Raw genomic sequence first — 24,903 nt, 5'->3', positions numbered from 1 at the left:
CTATAGGCCAAAGTTGATTTGATTTGCTTTCCTCCATTGCTGAATACTAAATTCACATGCACACAAGCCATGACCCATCAAAATACATAACAATTTGAGTCCTTTTCTCACACCTGGCATTAGAAAGGTAGTTGTTGCTTCAGAAATGATAAATATAAATCAAACATACACACAAACACCACAGGAGTCCAGGTTTGTAAAAAGGCTTTATTTTTCTTCCCATTTTTGATCTTCATGAAATTAAATTACTTAGTTGACAGTAAAGGCATACAAATTGATGCCCAGAGATCTGCCACTGCCACAATTAAACCAACCAGTATGCTCAAGTGGATTTGCCCAATTTTGACCTTCCCCGGCATGGTAGTGGAGATGAAGCAAAATAAAACAGTACCCCTTGGCTCAACTAGTGCTGACAGGAATGTTGTGTGGACATGGTTTAGTACTAGTTTGATTTTTAAAAGCGTTGTGAGGAAAAGTACAAATGTCAAGGGATAGGGGGTAAATAAGAGGAAACTGTTATATTAATTCACTTAAGAGAAATTTTGATCAGAATGAAAGGGCACATTATCCATTATATTAAGTGACCCAAATGACTTGCTCCAAACTACAAATACATGGAGTGAAAATGTAGAGGAAAGTTTAAAATTTGAGCACTCCCAACTTTTTTTTAACGTAGTGGCCAATTATCTAATGACACAGATCCTCGAGAAACGTTTGCTTGCTTGCTTCAAGGCCAGGAATGACAATGGCATGGAGGATCATGGACAACCTCCCAATCCCATTTTAGCAATGGGTAAATGACAAATAAAAGTTCATTAATCTTCTACGCTAGGCATTTCTTGATCTGTTCTCCACCAAAAGTTAATTAACTCGTGTTAGCCATTATAAACGCAAGGAAGGAATCTACTATTTGACAAATCAAAATGCCAAATGTAAAATAATGGCTTTATTTCATCATCTAAAATACAGTACAGGAAGTGTGCTTAATAAAATTTACGCCATTTTCAGTGAAGCTGGCAGAGTGGAGAGGCAGATCCTTCTAATCATGACATCTATACAAGACAGTTGTTTATATGACAGGCATGAAGACTTGGAAAAAGCAGACGCAATCCTCTAAATAAAAAAAACATTAAGTACAAAATTGTTGAACGGTAACTTGAGGTTTTATAAACAGTATGCCATTTCCTACACTTAGAGAGTACACCCCCCCCCCCTTCAAAGTAAATTACCAGCTCACAAGCACCTCTTTAGGTCTTAAAAAAGGAAAAACAACTGTTGTCACATTGCATTTACAACACTTGTGAACTGTACCAAAAATGTCAAATTTCGTCAACTACTAACCCTTACTTATCCCCCACCATTAACACCCCCCTCCCCACCCTCCCCATGTTGAAGCCTGTTGTAGAATAGTCAAGCACACACTATTGCTAGCAGGTACTGCTAACAAGTAGGAGCACTGATGCAGGTTAGAGAGCTACCGTATTTTAATAATCTTCCATCTCAGGGGGCCGAGTCATCTTTGCTGTTGTACAACAGCAAATATGGTTCAGCACATCACAGCAGATAAACCACAAGTCAACAAGTAGTAATCTAACCCAAGCAAGCCGACAGGTGCACTTTACACAAAAAAAAGTTTAAAATGGAGACAAACTGGTATAATACATGTCCGAATAGGCAATGCCAGAATTCCTGGTTTTATTTCTTGGCTTGTTTTGTGATCATGCTCCTGGGTGGTGTTACAGGCCGGCTTGTATTGGGCTTCTTTTTCTCTGCTGGTTTCAAAATCTGAAAAATAAGTATTTAAAGTGAAGATTTCCTTCAGTCTTCCAACTTACTTGCATTAGTAAAATTATTAATACACTGACATAACAAATGTAATTATTTGATTTTATATCTTAACCTAGAAGCTTAATTAAATTCTTAACCCATTGTGACAACATTCTTTAATTCTTTTATAAAGGACACGAATATATTGAATAATATTAGCTTCATTATCCTTCATCTAACAGAATGACTAGTTTAGCGTTCTTAGCACCAATAGATTAGTGGACTTGGCATTAAATGGTAATTTTGACAACTTACTGAAGACACGTAAAGTTTCGATTTAATTTGCCTTTGAGAGTAATTGTTGGCAGTTCAGCTATAAATGTTTATTTTTGAGAAATATATATTTATGGCAATAGGAACTTGCCAGTAAAAAGTGCTCAGTTCCAAAATCTTTCTTGTACCTATTTTTATTAGATAATGAATATGAAAACAGTACAGATTGAGATAACAGCAATATTCCTGAACTTTTGCAAAGCAGCAATATTCTTGATCACCCAACCATAAAGTGCAAAGCTGCTCAAAGTGTAAATTAGATTACACACGTCAAAATCTAAGCTGATCAGCAGACTTTTCTCCTCCCCTGCACGTCTGTCAAAGAGCATGGAATGCAGATACGCAGTTGAAGTTAAAGGTGTAGCACTGCTACATTGAATAGACTACACAAAATCAAACCAAATTTAAATTTACCATACCTGAAAAGAGCACATCAAGGTTTCATCTACACTCATCATAGCACCGGCATTATCAAACTCTCCACAATAATTGGGTGCAGAGAATAAAGTCACCAACTGCCTCTTAGCGAAGAACTCGTATCCATCTTCTACAACCTGGTTAGGAAAGGAAACAACCAAAGGAGAATCTTTATATATCAACTGCGCATTTCATATAAAACTAATTAAGTTAATAACCTTATTAATTCACATTTCAAATTGGATATGTTAAACTGCATTGATTTTAAAATTGATTTTTTAATTTGAATAAAGTTGGGGCAGGCCAGTTTTTCATGGACACCATTGCTCCAATTGAATCAATAGATTGTCAATCACGATACAAGTACCATGACAAAATTTGGGAAATTCAATGCAAAGTACAGTGTAACAATTGTAATATTTAGCTGCATATATATTACACACATCCAAATACATTGAGGTTTTAAATGTTTACATTCCAGGTGAAGCAAACAATGTTGAATGCAACTTCATTATATGGGACATCCATTCTAAATGCCAAGTTCCTAATTCTAAATGTAATCAAAGTGACTGATGTGCAGCATGCTGTATTAATCTTTAGATTGTTTAGGAACATTCATTCAAATCACAGAGATCAGCACTTGTGACAAATTCAAAAAAACAAAAACACAAAATGCTGGAGTAATTCAATTGGTCAGGCAGCACCTGTGAAGGGAATGAATCGATGAGTTTTGGGTCTGGACACTTTTCAGCCTATCTATTCCCTCCATAGATGCTACCTGGCCTGCTGAACTCCAACACTATTTTGCTCACGTTTCCAACATCTGCAGTTCCATACATCCCCACAAGATAATGACTCTTGACTCAAACACAAATCCAACCTTGAGCAACTTAAAACATTTAACCTGTTCAGTGCCACCCCTGAGTATACTCGGGCCATGGCTAATAGTGAAAATAACTTGGCAGTGAACAGGTTAAACTTGCGCAAGAAATTAAAATTAAAAGGAAGTGAGGGCTTCACATTACAACACGAGTTATACAAGCAGTGAATATGGTGAAATGAAAGATTTAAGTGTAAAAGCAAGCAGATATGTCAACTGACATACACTGAGCAAGTTGAGTTAATGCAAAGCAGTCATGAGGCATCCATTGAAAACTTTTGATTCAAACTACTTTTATAAGAACTTTTCTAGAAATGTATATTCCCTGGTTTTTGATTAGTATATCATGATTAAAATACACTATCACTAGATTTAAAATATTTGGCTTCATAATTTGAGCCTTTAAAAAACACAAACACAACTTGCAGCTGTATAAACAAATTGTCCATGCCATACCTGATGGGCTCTACAGATCAGATCCAGGTCATGTTTATGAAGGAACTTTGCAACTACTTCTGCCCCAAATGTGAAGGAGACACCTCGATCATTCTCACCCCACCCCAATACATCTTTGTCTGGATCAGACCACAAGAGATCACACAGAAGTCCTTGGTCGGGCACGTCAGTAGGCCGCATGATTCGCCTGATTTGTTCCATGGACTGAAGATCGGGCGACAGACCTGAAAAACCACAAAATGTTATGTTGATAGCGTTTTGTTGATTGGTTTTGTCTCCCTTTCCATACCTTGAAACATGCCATATAAATGTGAAATATACATTGATCAGCCAAAACATTATGACCACCTGCCTCATATGCTGTTGGTCCTCCGTGTGCAGCCCCATACGCAGCAGGGTGTGATGCACTTTGTATTGTGACACATTCCTCCCGTGACCACCATTAACATTTTCTGTGACTTGTGCCACAGTAGACTTTCTGTCGGTTGGGACCAGACGGGATAGCCTTTGTTGCCTTCGCGCATCGATGAGCCTTGGGCGCCCAACACCCTGTAGCCGGTTTGTGGTTTGTCCCTCTTCGAACCACTGTCGGCAGGCACTCACCACTGCTGACCAGGAGCACCCCACAAGCCTTGCCGTTTCAGAGATGCTCTGACCCAGTCGCCTGGCCATAACAATTTGGCCCTTGTCAAAGTCGTTCAGGTCTTTACTCCTACCCATTTCTCCTGCATCCAACACATCAACTTCAAGAACTGACTGTTCACTTGCTGCCTAATATATCCCACCCCTTGACAGGAGCCATTGTAACAAGATAATCAATGTTATTCACTTCACCTGTCAGTGGTCATAATGTTTTGGCTGATCGGTGTATATAGCCTCCTTCCAGAGACCACACCCCAGTATGGGCCATCAAAAATCATGTTTAGCACCCAATAATTTTTTTTAGAAAATTGCAGGGTTAAGAGGAAATATGGTGGTGTACATAAATAATACATACCACCATGGCAACAAAATATCTTTTCATCCACAATGGCTGCTATTGGTAAGCAGTTGAAACAGTCTGTAAAGGTTTTCCACAATTTAATATTATACCGCCTTTTACCTAAGACAAGGGGAACAAGAAAAGGACAATTAAAAAGTGATCACATAACTCAAAATTGGGTTTTACTTTTATTTCCAAGGGCTCCCTTTCATTTGCATTTCGTGTTTTGAAAATAAAAATACCGAATGAGACAAGGAAAGCTGCAAAAATAAACAATGCTAGAAATACTGGGCAGCCAGGATGTAAAGAAAAACAAAGTGTCAAGTTAATTGCCTTTTATCAGAACTGACAAGACTGAATTCAAACATATTTAAATTGTTAAGGAATATTCAGGAAAACAAGATCTGTGATAAGGGATGAGACCAAGAGAATCCAAATTACAAGTGATGGCTGAGGGGAACGGAAGGGTTGTTAACTACAGATGATGTCTGGAAATATAGATGAAATCAACGCTGAAAAACTGAAATAGAAAGATGGGTTGAGATGCAAAACCTACCTTTTCTCTCTTCCCTTCCCGCCATTGAGACCCAAACACCTTTTCCAAGTGAAATAGCAAGTCAAGTATACCTCTGCCAACTTACTGTACTTCTAAGTATGTGGTCTCAAACTGAGCGACCATTTTGCATGGCAACTCAATGCAGTATTCAAGCCTGATACATAGCCTTCAGCTGCCTGTCATTGTATGTTTTCAGTTTCCTATTGCTTCTGCATTGTTGATCTTATCATGTCCAAAGACTGCTTGGGATCCAGCATCTCACCTTTTGTTGTGATGGTAGTGATGGGACCTAAGCGGCAACCGGAGCCTCGGTGGCGATGGGACGTGGGGAGGGGGTAGACAATGGGGACTCAGCATGGGGGGACCACCATGATGAACAATGGGGGACCCGGCGTGGAGGAGCACTCTAGTTTAGAATCCTCTGCCCAGGGAATAAGCCTGTGTTTGTTTGTTCGTTCCGGATTAGGCGCTGTGCACACGGCAGCCAGCCAACAGTTGCCTGTCCTTTTTTTGCACTTTTAATTTCAAGTTTTTGTGTACCTTGTGTGTTGTGACTGTTGGCAGACCAATTTCCCTCTGGGGATGAATAAAGTTTTATCGTATTGTATATTTCTGCCTTCAGGCCTGACTTGATTCAAGGCAAGAGTTGTTTCAATTTTTTATCAGAATGGCTATCTATGATGAATACTGCTCCACAGTGACAGCACAATTTGCTAAGTATTTCTCGCATCCTTAATTTTCATTTCAGATTACCTGCATCGGCAGTCTTTTTTGCTGTAGAAAAAAATCCAACGTGTATTTTCCACCATTTAGTTTCCCAGCATAAAGCTTAATACAAAAAACTCAAAGTACATATCATACAGGCAAGTTACTGCACCCAGGCCTTAGAAACATTGTTTGCTTTAAAATATTGGAGACCAAAAATGTAATATTCAAAACTTTTTGAATTCTGATTGTATGATGCCGATGGTAACTATACAGGAAAGGTTGGACATCAATCCTTAAATGAATGAAGCAGATAAAAACATAGGAAATAGATGCAGGAGGAGGCCATTCGGCCCTGCGAGCCAGCACCGCCATTCATTGTGATCATGGCTGATCGTCCACAATCAATAACCCGTGCCTGTTTTCTCCCCATATCCCTCGATTCTACTAGCCCCTAGAGCTCTATCTATCTCTTAAATCCATCCAGTGATTTGGCCTCCACTGCCCTCTGTGGCAGAGAATTCCACAAATTTACAACTCTCTGGGTGAAAAAGTTCCTTCTCACCTCAGCATTAAATGGCCTCCCCTTTATTCTAAGATTGTGGCCCCTGGTTCTGGACTCACCCAACATTGGGAACATTTTTCCTGCATCTAGCTTGTCCAGTCTTTTTATAATTTTATATGTCTCTATAAGTTCCCCTCCCATCTTTCTAAACTCTAGTGAATACAAGCCTAGTCTTTTCAATCTTTCCTCATATGACAGTCCCGCCACCCCAGGGATCAATCTTGTGAACCTACGCTGCACTGCCTCAATTACAAGGATGTTCTTCCCCAAATTAGGAGACCAAAACTGTACACAATACTCCAAATGAGGTCTTATCAGGGCCCTATACAACTGCAGAAGAACCTCTTTACTCCTATACTGAAATCCTCTCGTTATGAATGCCAACATGCCCATTAGCTTTTTTCACTGCCTGCTGTACCTGCACGCCAACTTTCAGTGACTGGTGTACAAGGACACCCAGGTCTCGCTGCACTTCCCCCTTACCTAACCTGACACCATTGAGATAACAATCTGCCTCCTTATTTTTGCTGCCAAAGTGGATAACCTCACATTTATCTAGATTATACTGCATCTGCCAACTCACTCAACCTGTCCAGGTCACCCTGCAACCTCCTAACATCCTCTTCGCAGTTCACACTGCCACCCAGCTTTGTGTTATCCGCAAACTTGCCAGTGTTGCTTCTAATTCCCTCATCCAAATCATTAATATATATGGTAAACAGTTGCGGCCCCAACACCGAGCCTTGCGGCACTCCACTCGCCACCGCTTTCCATTCCTAAAAGGAACCGTTTACTCCTACTGTTTGCTTCCTGTCTGCCAACCAATTTTCTATCCATGTCAACACCCTACCCCCAATACCATGTGCTCTAATTTTGCTCACCAATCTCCCATGTGCGACCTTAAAGGCTGTCTGAAAGTCTAGATACACTACAACCACTGGCTTCCCTTCATCCATTTTACATGTCACATCCTCAAAAAATTCCAGAAGATTAGTCAAGCATGATTTCCCTTTCATAAATCCGTGCTGACTTGGACTTATCCTTTTATTGCTATCCAAATGCACTGTTATTACCTCTTTAATAATTGACTCCAGCATCTTCCCCACCACCGATGTCAGGCTAACTGGTCTGTAATTCCCCGTTTTCTCTCCTGCTCCTTTCTTGAAAAGTAGGATGACATTAGCTATCCTCTAATCCACAGGAACTGATCCTGAATCTACTGAACATTGGAAAATGATCACCAATGCGTCCACTATTTCTAGAGCCATCTCCCCGAGTACCCTGGGATGCAGACCATCAGGCCCAGGGGATTTATCAACCTTCAGTCCCATCAGTCTACCCAATACTATTTCTCGCCCAATGCAAATTTCTTTCAGTTCCTCTACTCCTAGATCCTCTGTCCTCTAGTACATCTGGGCGATTGTTTGTGTCTTCCTTAGTGAAGACAGATCTGAAGTACCTGTTCAACTCTTCTGCCATTTCCTTGTTACCCATAATAATTTCACCCGTGTCTGCCTTCAAGGGACCCACATTTGACTTTGCTACTCTTTTTCTCTTAACATATCTAAAGAAGCTTTTACTGTCCTTCTTTATATTCTTGGCCAGCTTCCCCTCGTACTTTATCTTGTCAGCCCGTATCGCCCCTTTTGTTACCTTGTGTTGTGCTATGAAAGTTTTCCAATCCTCTGGTTTCTTGCTACTCTTTGCTGTGTTATATTTTAAACTTTCAACCAAATGTTACGGAAGCCAAGTGATTTACATTTAAAATAAGTGTTTTATGTTATTATTGTCACATGTATCGAGGTAGAGTGAGTGACAAGCTTGTGTTTTGCTATCCAAAGAGATCAGATATACCATACATAAATATAATCAAGTCGAACTCTAGTACAAACGTAGAGCAAAGGGGAAGATACAGAGTGCAGAATAGCTCTCAGCATGTAGCACATCATTTCCATAGACAAAGACCAACGTCCACAAAGGGGTTGAGGTGAAACGGACAGTGCCCAAGCATATGGAAGGACAATTCAGAAGCCCGATACCAGAGGGAATTCATGATTAGGATCTGGTGGTGTGCGCTTTCAAGCTACTGTACCTTCTGCCAGACAGGAGCAAGAAGGAGTGACCAGGGTAGGACAAATCTTTGAATATATTAGCTGTTTTGTCAATGCAACATGGAGTGGAAATTAGAATGTGGATTTCCATTTGATGGTAATTTGATGGCAAGTTTGCATTTGCTTAGCGTTAAATTGGGAAGTTTAAAACAATTCCAAGTAGTAGTCAACTTCATACAAAATTGACTGCTTTTGTTCAAAGCCTGAAGTATTACGCAGGTCAGCGTTTACCAAATGACCGTACAACATCATGTAAAGTACTAAGCACCCTGCAATTCAAGTGCAGTCCAACTGGAGAACAGATGAGCTTTTGAGAAAGCAATGCAGAACAGTTGTGGAGTGTTCACCTTTGATGAGAATGAAGGTATCCAGAAGGGCAACAATGAAGTAAATAACGTCCAATTTTATCTATTTACGTGGGAAGATACACACACACACACACTTATAATCACATGCTTTACTGCTTATGTAGAAATATACATAAATATAAAGATAAAAGTTTTTAGATGAGTAAATGTTTTCTTACATTCATCATAAAATCCATAAATCCGGTTTATACTGGCACATTCATGGTTTCCACGCAGAAGGAAAAAATTCTCTGGATACTTAATTTTATAAGCCAACAAAAGGCAGATAGTTTCCAATGACTGCTTTCCCCTGTCCACATAATCTCCCAAAAACAGGTAGTTGCTCTCTGGTGGGAAACCACCATATTCAAACAATCGAAGCAAATCATAATATTGGCCATGAATATCACCTGGAAAAGAACAAGTCAATTAGAATTTTGTTTTACAAAAACAGTCAAATATGCAACAGATGATTTGGTTAGCAAATAGGATGCCAAAGACCATTCCAAAAATTTCATGTTTCATGTATCATTGTGTTTTATGACTGTTGGAAGACCAATTTCCCTCCTGGGATTAATAAAGTTCTATCGTATCGTAATGAAAAGACAAATTTTCAATCAAGACACCATATTGCACACGCAAACGTCGGCTCGAAATAAGAATAGGCACAACAAAACATCAATTAAAATCACACAACTCATTTTAATTAATTGCTTCCACGTGCATTCAAATATTATTCTGATAATATAAGCCAGAAGGCTTCCCGACGGGCCGCGGCTGTGGACTGGGAACGCAGACGGGGGTCTTTATCGAGGCGCCGCGGTCTCCATGCCTTTTGGATCACTGCGCCGAAGCCTGGGTCGGGGCCTCGCGGGTTGGTGGAGCGGCCAATGGACCCGCGGTTGACGAGAATGTGGAGGACCACCATGAGGGGGGAGGGGAAGAACAATGGAGGACCCGGCATGAGGGGACTGCCGTGAGGGAAGTGGGGGGGGGGGGGGGGGGAGAGAAACAATGGACAATTGGGGAAGAACAAAGGACAATGGGGACCCGACATGGGGAAATGCTGGGGGGGGGGGGGGGGAATAAAAGGAGGAGCCGGCATGCTCTGTAACTTTGTCAGCGCCGTAGGTAGCTATTTGTACGCACAGGGTATGTAGCAAAGAATTTCACTGTGTCTATTCCATTCCATTCCTTTATCAGGCACAGTTCAATTTTCCAGCATCAATAACAAGATTACAAATACATTTCTTTCAGAAAAATATTCGAAGCACAAAATGAAATGTGAAACGTCTTACCACATATTTTTAATGGAGCCTCGAGTTCCAGGAGTATAGGCTGACTGAGAAAGATTTCACGTGATTTGAGACACAAGCCTCTGATCTCATTCTCCTGGAGCTGTACATTTTTCCCAGGTTTTGAACCTCGAACTAGATCGTGGAAGAAAAGTGGTAATTAAATGCTTGTATGCATTGGTGAGACTGTCACACAAGCTCAAAATGCATCATTTCTACAGTTTGAATAGCTCTAAGTTACTGCCTCCACCAACATAAAGCACACACCACATACTTGGTTTCTAAAAATATTGCAACATCGAAATCAGCGTCTATTTCTCCTGCAGTGAGTAGGCAATTACGGAAAATAACCTTGTCCTGAATGCCACCGAATACAAAAGTTCAAAAATTCAAAAGTGCTCATCTTTCAAATGAGCAGTTGTTATGCCCACTGTTCATCAGCAGGACTGAAGCAAGATTAACCCCGTCCAATCAATCCTACAAACATTCAACATTTTCAGCTATATTATAAACTGAACATGCTTCAAAAAGGTTAAAATACTGTGGTTTTCTTTACTGCAAGCTCTGCAAGTCAGGTGGTTGAATAAGAATTACCCACTGCCACTGTCAGCAATATTGTCCAAGTAACAATTTAACACATTTAAATGAAATACAACACCATGTCATAAGTATTTTTTACAATCAGATCTAAATCTACACTTCAAATCTAGATATGCAAGACAAAACACAAGATGCAATTGTACTTCGGCATACAGAAAAGTCAGTAACAGTTCATTCAACTCAAGGATGACAAAAAAGGCCATAATGATATTAGGAAGGAGCCATGTGACCACCAGGTTCATGGTGGTTCCGAGATAAATTCCATTCCCCACTTCTTGCTTTATAACTTTTTTTCACAGGACAATTAACACCCCCCCCCCTATTCTCCCACCAGCTGCCAGGTTGTGGAAGAACTAATAAACTGCATGATCCCACTGCCCATGCACTATTACATATACCACACCCTACAACCCTCGAGAGAAAATACAAACCATCACACACTAAACTGAACAGCAGGGAATGGATTTGGGCAATTAAGCATATGTGAGCCTATGAACATTCTCATCCTCAATGTTAAAATTCAAATGGCCATGGCTGAAACATTATTTTTAATGTATTTTGGGGGATTTGGGACAATGCTGGCAAGGTTAGTTCACTGCCTATCTTTAACTGCCTTCAAGAAGATGGTGCCAGACCACTAGTTTCTTCCTGGGAAAGGTACTCCCATATTCAAACCGAGTGATGAAAGAATCAGGAATTTATTTTCAAGTCAGGAGTGCGAGATTGAGGGGAACCGGCAGGGAAACTTATGATAAAAGAAAATTACTGAAGCAGTAGAGGATGGCTGAACCTAGGACATGGCCCTGGAGGACTACTACAGTGATGCTCTGGGGCTGGCTTAACATCGCTATGAATGCTTAGCCCTTTCAGAACTAATGCTGAGAATAGAGATGTTCTTTGAATCTCCCTTTCCCTCCCTTTAGATGTTTAATTGTCCACTACCTATCATGACAAGATGTGATAGGTTGCACAGTTTCAAGTTGATCAATTAGTTGTGAAGTTGTTGAGCTGCAGTTGCGTGCTGCTTCAAGTATCTCACAAGCACATTGCTGGTATTGCAACATCACTCGGCTGGCACCTCAATTTTAAGGCTGCCTCATGCCGATCATGGTATAACTCTTCTTTATTCCTCAAATTAGTGGAACATGCCAGGCTATGTTGCTACAGATTAAAGTAATATACATTTCTGGTGCTGACAGTTTACAGTTCTAGATGCCCAGTTCTGAATTCCCAGATCTGTTGTGTTCTCCCTCATTGAGCACATTTGTCATGGCAATGAATGTTATTGTGAAGATGAGATTTTTTCTCATGTCATATCAATTTTAAAACAAACTGATGCAGCGACTACAGAGATTGGCAAGAATAAGGTCAAGTACTCATTACATGTCAGACCTTATAGAAAAAAAGAGTGGATGTTCAGGATGGAAAATTGCCTAGATTTATCCTGACTAGATAAAAGTCGGAAAATCCAATTCCACTAATTGCAAACCCATCTGTCTACTCTTAAATCAACAGATGTTGCATCGCTATTAAAGAAGAATATTTTGACATCCAGGCACATTAAAGAGTCCTGATAATCAGGCAATGTGAATAAAAAAACTTTTCATAAGCTGGTATCATAGTTCTAGTTGTTAACAGTCAGTCATCTCAACACCAACACAGGGGATCCCAGGATCAACCACCTTTAAATCCCCACTCTGCATCTGAAGTTAACCTGCCGATGATTGTGCAACACCTCATGTAAACCAGTTTTTTATATGCAACATCTAAATAATATTCAATGGATTAAGTGATAAGTAAACTCACAAACAATGATCGTCTACAACACAAACCTAACCAGTTAGACACCTAACTGTACTATTGCCATAATCCATCATCAAAACCCCAAGGTAAAACAATTACTGACCTTAACTTAGTCAGTTTGCTAAACACTACGTTTACTAGAGGACAGAAGCTGTAACCAATTTTTTTAAACATTTCCCAATTCACTGCGACTCCTTATCAAATACACCATGCAAGAGGAACAGAAAGAAAATAAGTCAGAAGGAGTCAAGTAAGATTTAGGATTGATTGCATATTATCAAATGCAAAGAGGATTCCAGAACCATCTTACTTAGTTTATCCCCCAAAATGATTGAATTACTCGAATAGCATTTCTCCTTTCTCAGAGAAAATGAACAGGGGGCAGATAGTGACATTAGAATTTACCAGTATTTAAATTTTTAAAGAATCGTAAACTTAAGAACATACACAATTATAATTCCATGTTACAGATTTTCAGCACTACACTCTGATCATGAAAAATTAAGTAGACAAAAAACAATGGATTGCATTAGATACAACCTGTACTCCAAAATAATTCATTGAAGGAAACCCGAAAAAATAAACTCTCCCAAATATCATACGTTATGATGTTGCAAAATATGAAAGTTCAATTAGCCTTTAACACAAGAAAAGTTAATCTCATTACATTGAGATCTAAGCAGTATAACAACCCATTGTTATCCTGAAGAAACTGCCCAGTAAATACCACCTAAAACATCAGTTTAGCATTTATAATAAAGCAGTTGCTGTTAATCAAAAAGTCAATCATTCAATTTTTCTTGCATTTATTGGCAGATACCTTTAAGGGATTAACAAAACGAAATTATATTTAGAGACTAGATTTCAATATAGCTGGTTTCTGATAGTTCCAACATGACTAGCAGATTTTAAAAAATCGAATTGAAATTTCAACATTACTACCATAATTTTGTTACAATATAGTAAATGTATACTTGTGCATTGTTAACAAATAAAACAGCGAAATATATTTAATATCTTTGAATTATTTCACCATAAAAGTCCAGCGACAAAAATAAAAAGCATATTTAGTCACATTTAGAAACAAAGGACATGTCATACAGGCAAGTACATTTAGCAGTGGAAGGTAATACCATTTTGCACGAGGGTCGCTCCCACCACCATGTTTGGCCCTAAAACTTGCAGCGAAGAATAAAGCTATCGTCAATCAAGCAAGCTCCTGCTTCTTGCAGGGCAAGTTGTTTTGGAACAATTGTTTTAATCAGTGTATTGTGACATTAAAATTTCAGGTGTTTAAGAGTGCTTAGTTCTCCTAGAATGAGATAGCTGTGTTCCCGAGGAAGGTCACGTTATAGAAAACCACTATTAAAAACAACTGTGTCAATGGGAAAGGGGGTTGGGAGCTAGAGAAGTTCAGATTCGCAATAAAGTCCACCCCACCTTAAGAGGATTTAAAAAAAAAGGTATTTTTAAAAGCGTTTACGTTTGTTTCTGTAAGGTAATTATGTTTACAGTGGTTAACAGAGTATCAGTGCACAAGTATCAATAAAAGTAATTGCTTGTTATTTTCAACAGCCACCCATGGTGAAACTGATAGACTGTTCTTCAAAGACTATGGTGGCTGATTACAGAGGAAAGGTTGCATGGAAACAATTTCCCCTAAAATCCCTTCTTCAGAGATTTTTTTGCTGTTTGTCAATTTCCAAAGTAACTTTCAAGTAGCAATCTAGATTCGGATTAAAAGTGATATTACCAATTTGGCCCATGTAATTTATTAATGCCTTGATATTTACTTTAAGGGTTATGAAAACCCTTCACAGCAGAACTACTTGCAAGCTGTTATAAAAACAACTTTTGTGTTAATTTTAAATGAAGTACCCCCAAGCTTTTCATGGAATACCAATCACTCTTAAGTATTTTGTTGTATATTCAGAATTTCAGTAGAAAACCCAAGCAAAGAATTAAGGTATATGAAGGAACTGCAGATGCTGGTTTAAACTGAATATCGACACAAAATGCTGGAGTAACTCAGCGGGACAGGCAGCATCTCTGGAGAGAAGGAGTGGGTCACCTTTCGGGTCGAGACCCTTTCTTCAGACTGATGTCAGGGGGGAGGGAGATACATAGATAAGGAAGTGTGAAGGTGTGAACGCATGGCATAGGGAATGGAGATCTAGGAAAATGTAGAATAGATCATTGTTAGCTGGGAGAAAGTAACAACAAAGCAAAGAGGTAAAATGTAGTTGGAGACAGTAAAACTAGTCGGAGAACTGGTAAGGGGGAAGGATGGAGAGAGGGAAAGCAAGGGATACTTGAAGTCAGAGAAGTCAATGTTCATACAGCTGGGGTGTAAGCAGCCCAAGCGAAATATAGGGTGCTGTTCCTCCAATTTGCGCTGAGCCTCACTCTGACATGGAGGAGGCCCAGGACAGAAAGGTCAATGTGGGTAGACACAAAATGCTGGAGTAACTCAACGGGACAGGCAGCATCTCCAGAGAGAAGGAATGTGTGACATTTTGGGTTGAGACCCTTCTTCAGTGTGGGAATGGGAGGGGGAGTTAAAGATTAGCAACTGGGAGATCAGGTAGGTTTAAGTGGACTGAGCCGAGGTATTCAGCGAAATGATCGCCATGCCTGCGCTTGGTCTCGCCGATATATAGGAGTCCACACCAGGAATAGTAGAAAGAGTAGATGAGGTTGGAGAAGGTGCAAGTGAACCTCTGCCTCAGCCATTAGGGTACTTGGACGGAGATGAAGAGGGAGGTATAGGGACAAGTGTTGCATCTCCTGCAGTTGCAGGGAAAAGTAGCTGGGGTGGAGGTGGTTTGGGTGGGAAGGGACGCATTGACTAGGGAGTTGCGGAGGGAAAGGTCTGTGCAGAAAGCAGAAAGGGATGGAGATGGGAAGATGTGACGAGTGGTGGGATCTCATTGAGGTGGCGAATATGTCAAGAGAATTATGTGCTGTATGCGACGGCTGATGAGGTGGAAGGTGAGGACTAGGGGTACTCTGTCCTTGTTACGACTGGAATGAAGGGGGAACAAGAGTGGAACTGCGGGATATCATGGAGACCCCAGTGAAGGCCTCATCTATGATGGAAGAGGGGAACCCCTGTTCCCCAAAGAATGAGGACATCTCTGATGTCCTGGTATGGAACACACCATCTTGGGCGCAGATGTGGCGTAGATGGAGGAATTGGGAGTAGGGGATAGTCTTTACAGGAAGCAGTGAAGTCTAGATAGCTGTGGGAATCAGTGGGTTTATAACAGATGTCAGTTGATAGTCTGTCTCCTGTGATGGGGACAGTGCGATCAAGAAACGGTAGGGAGATGTCGAAGATGGTGCAAGTGAATTTAAGTGCAAGATGGAAATTAGAAAAGTTAATGAAGTCAGTGAGTTCTACATGGGTGCACTGATGCAGTCGTCAATGTGGCGGAGGTGGAGTATGGGGATAGGGCCAGTGCATGTCTTTGCCTGGAACAGTGATTGTTCAAACTACTCTACAAAGAGGCAGGCATAGCTGGAGCCCATGCGAGTGCCCATGGCTACGCCTTGGATTTGGAGGAAGTGGGAGAAATCAAAGGAGATGTTGTTCAGGGTAAGGACTAGTTCTGCTAGACGGAGAAGAGTTAAGGTTTAAGGTCAAAGAATCAAGGTTATTTTTTCAGCTTGTATCTTAATATATATTTTTCTTATTCCTGTTTTGCCCTTTAGTGTTAAAAAAATTCACTTTTACCACCCTGTTTATGAAAATGATTACTTGTATTCAGCTGCTCAGTAACATCAGAAATCCTTTGGGAACTGATGCCTAATAGCATATGACATCAGGAAATGGAAAATCAATGCCACAGATGGCTAGATCTTTGCAGTTGGCTTTCTTTTGAGCTTTGTGATGTTTTGGCACCACCCTAAATTGCAAGGTTTTCAATGCACTATTTCACCATAGAATTTAAGTAAAATCAAAAGTAGAATCCATAATTGTCAAGATTAAGAACCACATATAAAGTGAACACGTTTCATGGAATTGGGAATGCTTTTTTCCTTCTATCCACAGCCAAATTGCTAATGTCACAGAAATATTGCTGTTGCAATCAACTAACTCAAGGGCCAGAAATCATCAAACTAAAGAATTCCCTAATCCTGATTTAATTTCTTACAGTGCACCTCACATTGATTTACACAAGTTCTTAGTATAATTCACTGATTCACAGCCTAAGCATTATAAATACTGATTATCAAAATCTATTCTGTTCAGACTACAAACTAGTTTGATAATTTTCAAAACATGCTGGAAATGCTCAAATCAGACTGCACCAGGACAGAAGAGCAGCTAACTTCAGATCAAAAGCGTTCACCAAATTTAGGGAATGTTAGAAATCAAACAGGTTTTAAATTGCAAAAAAGTAAAAGAGGTGAAATAAAAAAGAACAAGTCTATAATAGGGTGGAAACGAAGAGGTTGAATAATAAAGGGCAGTGATGCTGTGAGCAGCAGTTGGTCAGGAGATGTAAAAGTGGAGATAATTAAGAACAGAAGAGGCAATATTGCAGCAACCTCGCAAAAGTCAAACCCCAGCTAACACTTCTCACATGACCTACAGAAGGCCAGAGCCACTGTCCCCTGAACTGCCACAGACCTAATTTCTTCTAGAGACCTTCTCTTCATAGTCTAACCTCAGCTCCCTGCACATGTCCAACCTGTTTCTATTGCCTCCCAAGATTCACACTAGGACTATCATGATAGATCCTTCATGTCAGTTTCCAGAATTGCTTGACTATTCTTTCCCCACATGCAGTCTCTTGCCACTTACATCTGTAATGCCGCTGATGCCTTCCAACACTAAACTTCAAATTGGCATCTTTTTTTATGATCCTCGCCTGTACCATATCGAGCTTTTGGTTTCCTTCATAAGGAGGCGCCCTTTGCCAATCTCCAGGTGGCTAAATTTGTTTGCACTTTGAACAGTCTCTATCATAGTAGATATGTCATTTACTACTTCCAAATCACATGTAACTGGGAGTCCAAGCTATGTTGGGCTCTTTGTGGGATCCAGTCCCAATAAAACAATATTTAAAAAATTTGGGAATAGATGTACAACATCTCTACTGAGGCCCTTCAAGAATGTCAGTAAACTCAACGCAATTTTGCACTAGCAATTAGCACCTCAAACTTTGAGGTAGCACGTCATTTAATGCAGAATTATCCAGTAAATGTTTCAAGATCAGAGGGCAAGAAAAATCAACATTTTTGATTTGAGAATTCATGAAAGGAGCCTTTTTTTTTAACCTGCATGAACTCCTACAGGCTTTTACAATATTACATTATCCATTACATGATGCACAACAATCACATAATAATCTAGCAACCAAAGCTTTAAATGACTCAGTCATCTAATGTGCAAACACAGGTAAAGAATAAATCTGATTTTTCAAACTTGATTTGAAAAATATCTCCAAATCCAAAATATGGAGTTTAGATTTTAACTAAAAATACAAAAAAAGGACATGGAAGACCAAATGGCCAATAGGAAATATTGTTTTGCAAGTATTGATTCACTACACAAAAGGAATGGAATGCAAAAACAAACAGTAGTAAAATCAGTTGAAGATCAGCCTGCTTAACAATGTCAAGTACATTTGAAAATGTATGTGACTGGCAGCAAAGTACTTTGGAACACTGAAGTCATGGATGGTGCCACTGCACACTATAATCTTGCAACACCTGGACCCACTTCAACCCTGGCATTGAACTCATTGTTACTGAAGAAGCACAAAGCCCTCAAGCTATCACATTAGTCCCAGCTGTTTATTTCCGTATCCATCCACCAAATTGCCCGAGTACAATAATTAACCAATTCATTAATTTTTCCTTGAGAAAAGCTATGCATACACAGGATATAGCTAAAATACGACAACGAAGTTGCTGATGAACATTGGATTAAAGTTCTCTGGATTTACAAGGATTACACCTGTAGATTGAGTCCAAACCAATTTATTAAACTAGGGAGCTCTCTGCCATCATCATGACTGCAATATACATCCCGCCCTAGCACTTGAGAAATTTGGTTCTGCAATCAACAAGCATGAAATGTTTGCCAAACGCTTTCCTCATCAATGCCAGGGACTTTAACCCAGATAGCCTGAAGTAGTGTATGCCTAACTACCACCAGCATTATCAACTTCAAAACCAGAGGACCCAATACATTCGATCACTGTTGCACTACCATTAGGGCCACCAATGAATGAATGAATATGGGTGCTCTATTCCTCACCTGCACTTTGGACAATCTGCCCATCTGGGTCTGCTGCAGCTTCCTGAATAGACAGACTGAATAGCACCAGACAAGCAAAGAGGGCTATGAAGTGCTCGTCAGGGTAAGCAAAGAGCAGTTACAGGGCTGCTTCAAATCAGTGGACTGGGTTATGTTCAAGGATGACCTGAATTAATATACCAGTCATCGTGGACTTCATGAAATGCACGCACAAGTGTGGACCTATTGAAACATTTAGACTCTGAACCAGGAGATCCATAACAGCATTTAGGACTGTCCAGTACAATTTCCTGAAGGCCTTTGTGAACGTGGAAATAATTCTGATCCAAGCTAAAATCAAAGATGGACGCTTAATAATTGTGGCATGAATGCGACAGCCCACCTCTTGCACTACTGTGGACTCGTTTTCCAATTATGTTTTGCACTGTCTTGTTTTTGCATGGTCTTTTTCCATTTCACTGCCTTGCAAAATGCATGTTTCTATGTTGGAGTCTGTGCCTGTGTTGCTGCCACAAAATTTTCAATGTACCTGTACTTGTGGTTTTTTCGATAAACTCAACGTGACTTACAAACAGCAGACACTCGAGCATTTTCAGTGTCACACCTCAATAGGTGATTTTACAAGTGATTATTCCAAATATAGAACATACAATAAACCAGGTCCTATAGACAACATTCATTAACTAATTCAGGAAACAGCTGACCTGAATACTGTAAGGGAGGGTTATAAATGTCTTATCTTAAAAGAAAAATGGTCACCCCAACTAAAGTTATTTTGCCTGCAAATGTAGTTTAAAAAAGCTGATTTCTGATCTTAGTGATCAAACAATATGACTATTTTGACAAATGGACAAAACACAAGTTTATCTGGATGAACTATTAGCAAAAAACTTCAAAAATGCACGAAAATAAGAAATTTTACAGTAACTGAAGGTATCCATACTCTCGGTTGTTACTGACTCAATACTCAACAGAAGCAGTCTCAACCGAAACATCACCCATTCCTTCTCTCCCGAGATGCTGCCTGACCCGCTGAGTTACTCCAGCATTTTGTGTCTACCCTCAATAGAAGCAATATTTATTTTTGCTCAAATAAAGTTGGTCTATGTGGTATTATGTTCCCAAAGAAAAACAGACTGAGAAGCCACATTAGCTCCAATCACTAGCCACATGGCTTTAATCATCTGGACACCAATCCAAAATTCCCTCCCCAACCTTTTTATCTAGCCTCTCTCTCCTCCCTTCCTTCCCAAAGAACAAAATTACCTCATTCCGATGTGACTAAGGTGTGTGTTAAAGGTATATTGCTGGCCTCGACTTATCAAAGATCCCACAAATAGCAGTGCAGAAAGGGACAGACTTTTGCACAGCAAGCAATAGATCTCACCGTCCTTTGTGTGGCACACGTGTATTTTCACAGTACATTCTACTGATTGCTGCAGCACCGTAGAAAACATATTAGCTAATTTATTAGTGCTATGAAAAATTAGCACATTGGTTGAACAAATGAATAACACATACAGCTCCTCGAGTTCTACAGCATTGAAACAGGTCTTTCAGCCCAACCTGTCCATGCTAAGCTGAGCCTACATTTGGCATATATGCCTTTAAACCATTCATCTCCATGTATCTGCCCAAATGTCCTTTAAACATTGTAATTGTACTCACCTCGACCACTTCCTCTGGCAGTTTGATCCACATACCGATCACTTTGTGGGAAAAAAAGCTCCTCAGGTCCCTTTTAACTCCTCCCCCACTCACCTTTCATCGAAGTCCTCCAGTTTTCGATTCCCCTACCCTGAGAAAAGACTTTGACCATTCAATTTATCTATGTGGTATTTCTATTTAAATACCTAGTTTAACTTACCGAAACACAACATTTCCAAGGAATCCTTAAAGGACGTGCACAGATAAAGCATCTTGTAAAGATTTCTCACATATCAACAAATCTAATTAAAAGTCAGACAACTTTTAACCCTTTAATCCAAGGACTAATTTGGCATCTGTTTACCCAAACAAAAACAAGCATTTTGTCCATATTCTAGAGCAGCGGTTTCCAAACTGTGGCTCGCGGGCCACATCCGGCCCTCCACGAGATTTTATCCGGCTCGCAGCAAGCATGTTCCGTGCTGCGGGTTCTGTGGTAGCGTGGGAACTTTTTTTAGCGGCCTATATGAATGGCGGTTTATTGTCACATGTGCACTGCACATGTGTCCCGGGGGAAAACCCTTCTGCAGCCGACCTTGCAGGCGCTGGAGGCATTACCCCTCTCCTACTGGCCCACTCATAGTGTCCATCGTCGCCAGCGGCACCCTCCTCCTCGGCTCAGTTTCCGAACTTACACGTCAGGTAGGCTGTCAAGTTGAGGGCTTGTATGAAATTTTAATGATTTCTTAGCAGAGTGCCCACCCGTGAGTCACTGCGACGGTGACACCCATGTGGTCACTCTGCCATTATATCATATGATATTTCTATACTGTCTGAATGCCCACTGGTGGTCACTGTATTTTTTCTGTTTTATAAATAATTGTATACCTACAGTATATATATATATATTCCAACATTTCAAGCTCTTTTTAAAAAATTGAATATTATTCATTTTTGTTGTCATAGAAACCTCATTAAATTTATAAAACTGCCATTTCTTTATTTTTTCCTGCGGCCCACAAAAATATGCCAAAAATATGTGGCCCTCATGCTGAAAAGTTTGGAGGCCCCTGCTCTTGAGGGATGTGGGCCAAACACAGGCAAGTGGGATTAATTTAGATGGTTGGCATTGACAAGTTGGGCCCGTTTCCGTGTTATATGGCTCTATGCACGTCTTATACTGGAGTCTCATTACAATAGTGTGAATTTTCCAACTACATGAGATCACAGATCACATTTTATAAAAGCCAACTGAAAAGGGCAGCCATGGTTATTTGGTTACTATTAGTTACCACAAATTAGGTACGTTTATTTAAAGAATTGGGATCAGATTGCTGTCCTACTTTTCTAAGGACAGGATGGAAGAGGCCCCCAAAGCATCTTTATTAAGGTCCACATGCTTTTGTAAGGATTCATCCAGAAAATATGTAAAAATTCCTCTTCAAATCTATTTAAGAATTAAGATCCAATTAATTTTTGAACCCTTTAATCCGATTGGTAATTGAGCAATCCATTTCCCCAAACTGAAACAAGACTTATACTGTACCACAATCCCACTATATCTTGTAACTGTGTAGTCTTTCCAGCTATTTAACATTGACTAGACCAAACCTCTCCTGCAGCAGTGTAGCACCCCCTCCTCCCCTCCCCATTCCTTGCCTACCGCCCACCCCTCCTCCCCATCCCCTACCTCCCTACCCCCCTCCTCCGCCTCCACCCCTCCCCCAACCGTGGACCTGTTCCCATGCGGGGAGTGCCCCCGTGGCCATGGGCGGGCAAGGGGAGACAGGGAAAAAAGCACTGACCTCGGCCCCGTTTCTCCTGCGGGCCGGTCGTGGAGTCAAAGCGTTTCCTGACTGCATCGACCCGTTGCTGGGCGGGGAGTGTCTCCCTGGGCCGTGGGTGGGCGAGAGTGGACAGGGAGAAGGCACTAACCTCGGCCCCATTTCTCCTGCGGGCCGGGCGTAGAGCCGAAGCCTCCCCTTCAGCTTGGCTGCGATCGGCAGGGACGGCCATCTTGTGGGTCCTCTGCCGCTGCGGCACGTTGCACCAAGGGAGGAAGATAAGGCACGGGGCACACCGGGAGAGGCGCCGGTCTTGCTGGGGGACGGCGCATTTATTAAAGTTTAATAGGTAAATTGTTTTTAAAAAGTAACAAAAGTGGGTTTATTCAGACCACAGGGTAGGGTGGGCCTGAAATTGTTGCACTGTCGTGTACCGTTTTGGCTGTGCAGAGGGCATGGCACACACATAAACATATACACACAAACCGAGAGTTTTAGTAATAGATCTAGAAGATATAGATAGATTATAAAGGTAGCAAAATAAAATGCCAATTTGGTTACTCTTCAAAGTAATTTAACCACTAATTAGATAACCATGTGATACACAAGGCAGGTTAGATCATCCTACATTTCCATGGAAATATATAGGTGATACCCTCATTAGTGGTTCCAGGGCACTGACTTACATCAACACATTAGATAACCTCTCGCTACCAAAATAAATGTCACTGCTGTCCTATATAGAACTCAAAGTGGCCTCCCAGTCCCAATTCTACATATAATCAATAAACAAGGGGAGACAACGATTTGCTTTCGCATGGGTGAGATGCTCAATAAAAAAAGACAAAGTGGAATTACTCAGCAGGGCAGCAGCATCTCTGGAGAAAATGGTTAGGCCATGTGATTGACAAGGGCAATTTGTTTAAAGACAGGTATGAACATGACTGAGTGCAAGACGATTGCATCAACACAGAATGCATGCAGAATTTATGCAGTTTTTATTTTATATATATCTTTAATTTTGAATAAAGTTTATTTTGGAGGACACAAAATGACTTCTTCAGAGAAACTACCTAATTCACTGAATTCCTCCAGCACTTTGTGGCTCCTTAAAAAAACCCAGCATCTTCAGTTCCTTGTATTTACTAAGTACCCCGAGTACTGTTCCTTACATTTCCCAAGTTTCTATACACACAGATATATATCCAATATATACACATATATAAAACAAATACACAACACACGTATATTACACACACGTTATATATCATAATGAGATTTTTTTTTGCATTGGTTTGATATATATATCTCCACATCACAAGATTGCTGAAATGTATCCCAATCACTAAGTACTCCGCCATTTCAGCCACAGTTGTAGGGCTTATATTGTGTAAAGACAGAGGCGAACACTGCTGAATGCGACTCTATTGAATGTATAGCCACTGATAATATATGAGATTTTTCCCCCCATCCGTTTGATGTATATATTTGTCGTTACATATTAAAATAAATGGTCCACAGCGCCAGCCCTGATGCCACCAACACGCCTCCAGCCCCTCTCTCCACCGGCTCAGCCTCACCCCGGCATCAAAATGGATCCCACATCCTGCTCCACTGAACGGGTAGCCGAGGCCCGGCGCTCGCACACGGGTGGCCGGGGCTGGGGTGGGAGGCGAGGGCCGAGGCCCGGCGTGGAGATAGTCACTGAGAGCGGGGATGGGAGGGAGGGAGGGAGTGGGGCCGGTCGCGGGCTCTCGGCTCCGGGGGGGAAGATGCCCGGGCAGCCGGTGAGCCGACGGCGGCGGCGAGAGGCGCGGCCGCCCCTTAACTCCCTCCGCAACCCGTCGCCAACCTCACCTTCCAGCAACCGCTGAATGATGCTGTCGATGTTGAGCTTGTCGATGTCGGCCATGGTCTCAGGCGCTCCCTCACCTAGTCGCCTTCCTTTCTCCTCCCGACCTTTTCTTCCCTTCTTTATTTCAAAAAAAAATCCACCAGAAAATGGCGTCACCGCTCGGCACAAGGATACCCGAGCGGGCTCGCGGAATATTTATCCGGCTCCTGACGCGTCACTCAGCGTGGGTTTTTCTTAACACCTCCGCGATCACGTGTTCTATATGCCTAGAACAAAGTCCGCCTGTGTGCTGATGCAACGTTGTGACCATTTAGAGTCATACAGCTTAGATTAGTTTAATGGCTCACCCTGGTCACTCCCTCTTCTCTCCTTTCCCACCAGGCAAGAGGTTCAAAAGTGTGAAATCGCACACTTCCAGATTCAGAAGTTGCACATCTTCCCAAGCCAAAAATGGGCCATTATGGGCTCCACCCTTCCTGGGGTCACCTGTTGCCGGTCCTGTGATGTTCTGACCTCTATATTTCAGTCT

General features: G+C 41.0%; 1 protein-coding gene across 1 annotated transcript; it reads right to left on the bottom strand.

Moving 5' to 3' along the window:
* Window positions 1–187: 187 nt before the first annotated feature.
* LOC144605921 (serine/threonine-protein phosphatase PP1-gamma catalytic subunit A) lies at window positions 188–24,575 on the bottom strand. The gene is made up of 7 exons (XM_078421598.1): window positions 24,377–24,575; window positions 10,418–10,549; window positions 9,299–9,529; window positions 4,851–4,955; window positions 3,854–4,077; window positions 2,520–2,654; window positions 188–1,785 (listed from the first exon to the last, which is right to left on the bottom strand). Exons 1-7 carry the CDS (start codon window positions 24,429–24,431, stop codon window positions 1,696–1,698), a joined length of 972 nt encoding a protein of 323 aa, XP_078277724.1. The 5' UTR covers window positions 24,432–24,575; the 3' UTR covers window positions 188–1,695.
* Between the last annotated feature and the right edge of the window lie 328 nt (window positions 24,576–24,903).

Source organism: Rhinoraja longicauda, chromosome 25, assembly GCF_053455715.1.
Source record: "Rhinoraja longicauda isolate Sanriku21f chromosome 25, sRhiLon1.1, whole genome shotgun sequence".
NCBI classification, from domain to species: Eukaryota; Metazoa; Chordata; class Chondrichthyes; order Rajiformes; family Arhynchobatidae; genus Rhinoraja; species Rhinoraja longicauda.
Note: the sequence above shows the minus strand (reverse complement) of the source record. Positions and strands in the feature narration are given on the sequence as shown.

Coding starts and splice junctions, on each gene's coding strand:
- LOC144605921 (XM_078421598.1), bottom strand. CDS start 24,431: ATGGCCGACATCGACAAGCTCAACATCGACAGCATCATTCAGCGGTTG. Junction 4,078..4,850: donor GATATTTTGTTGCCATGGTG/GTATGTATTATT, acceptor GTGGTTTTTCAG/GTCTGTCGCCCGATCTTCAG. Junction 1,786..2,519: donor CCTTGATGTGCTCTTTTCAG/GTATGGTAAATT, acceptor CTTATTTTTCAG/ATTTTGAAACCAGCAGAGAA.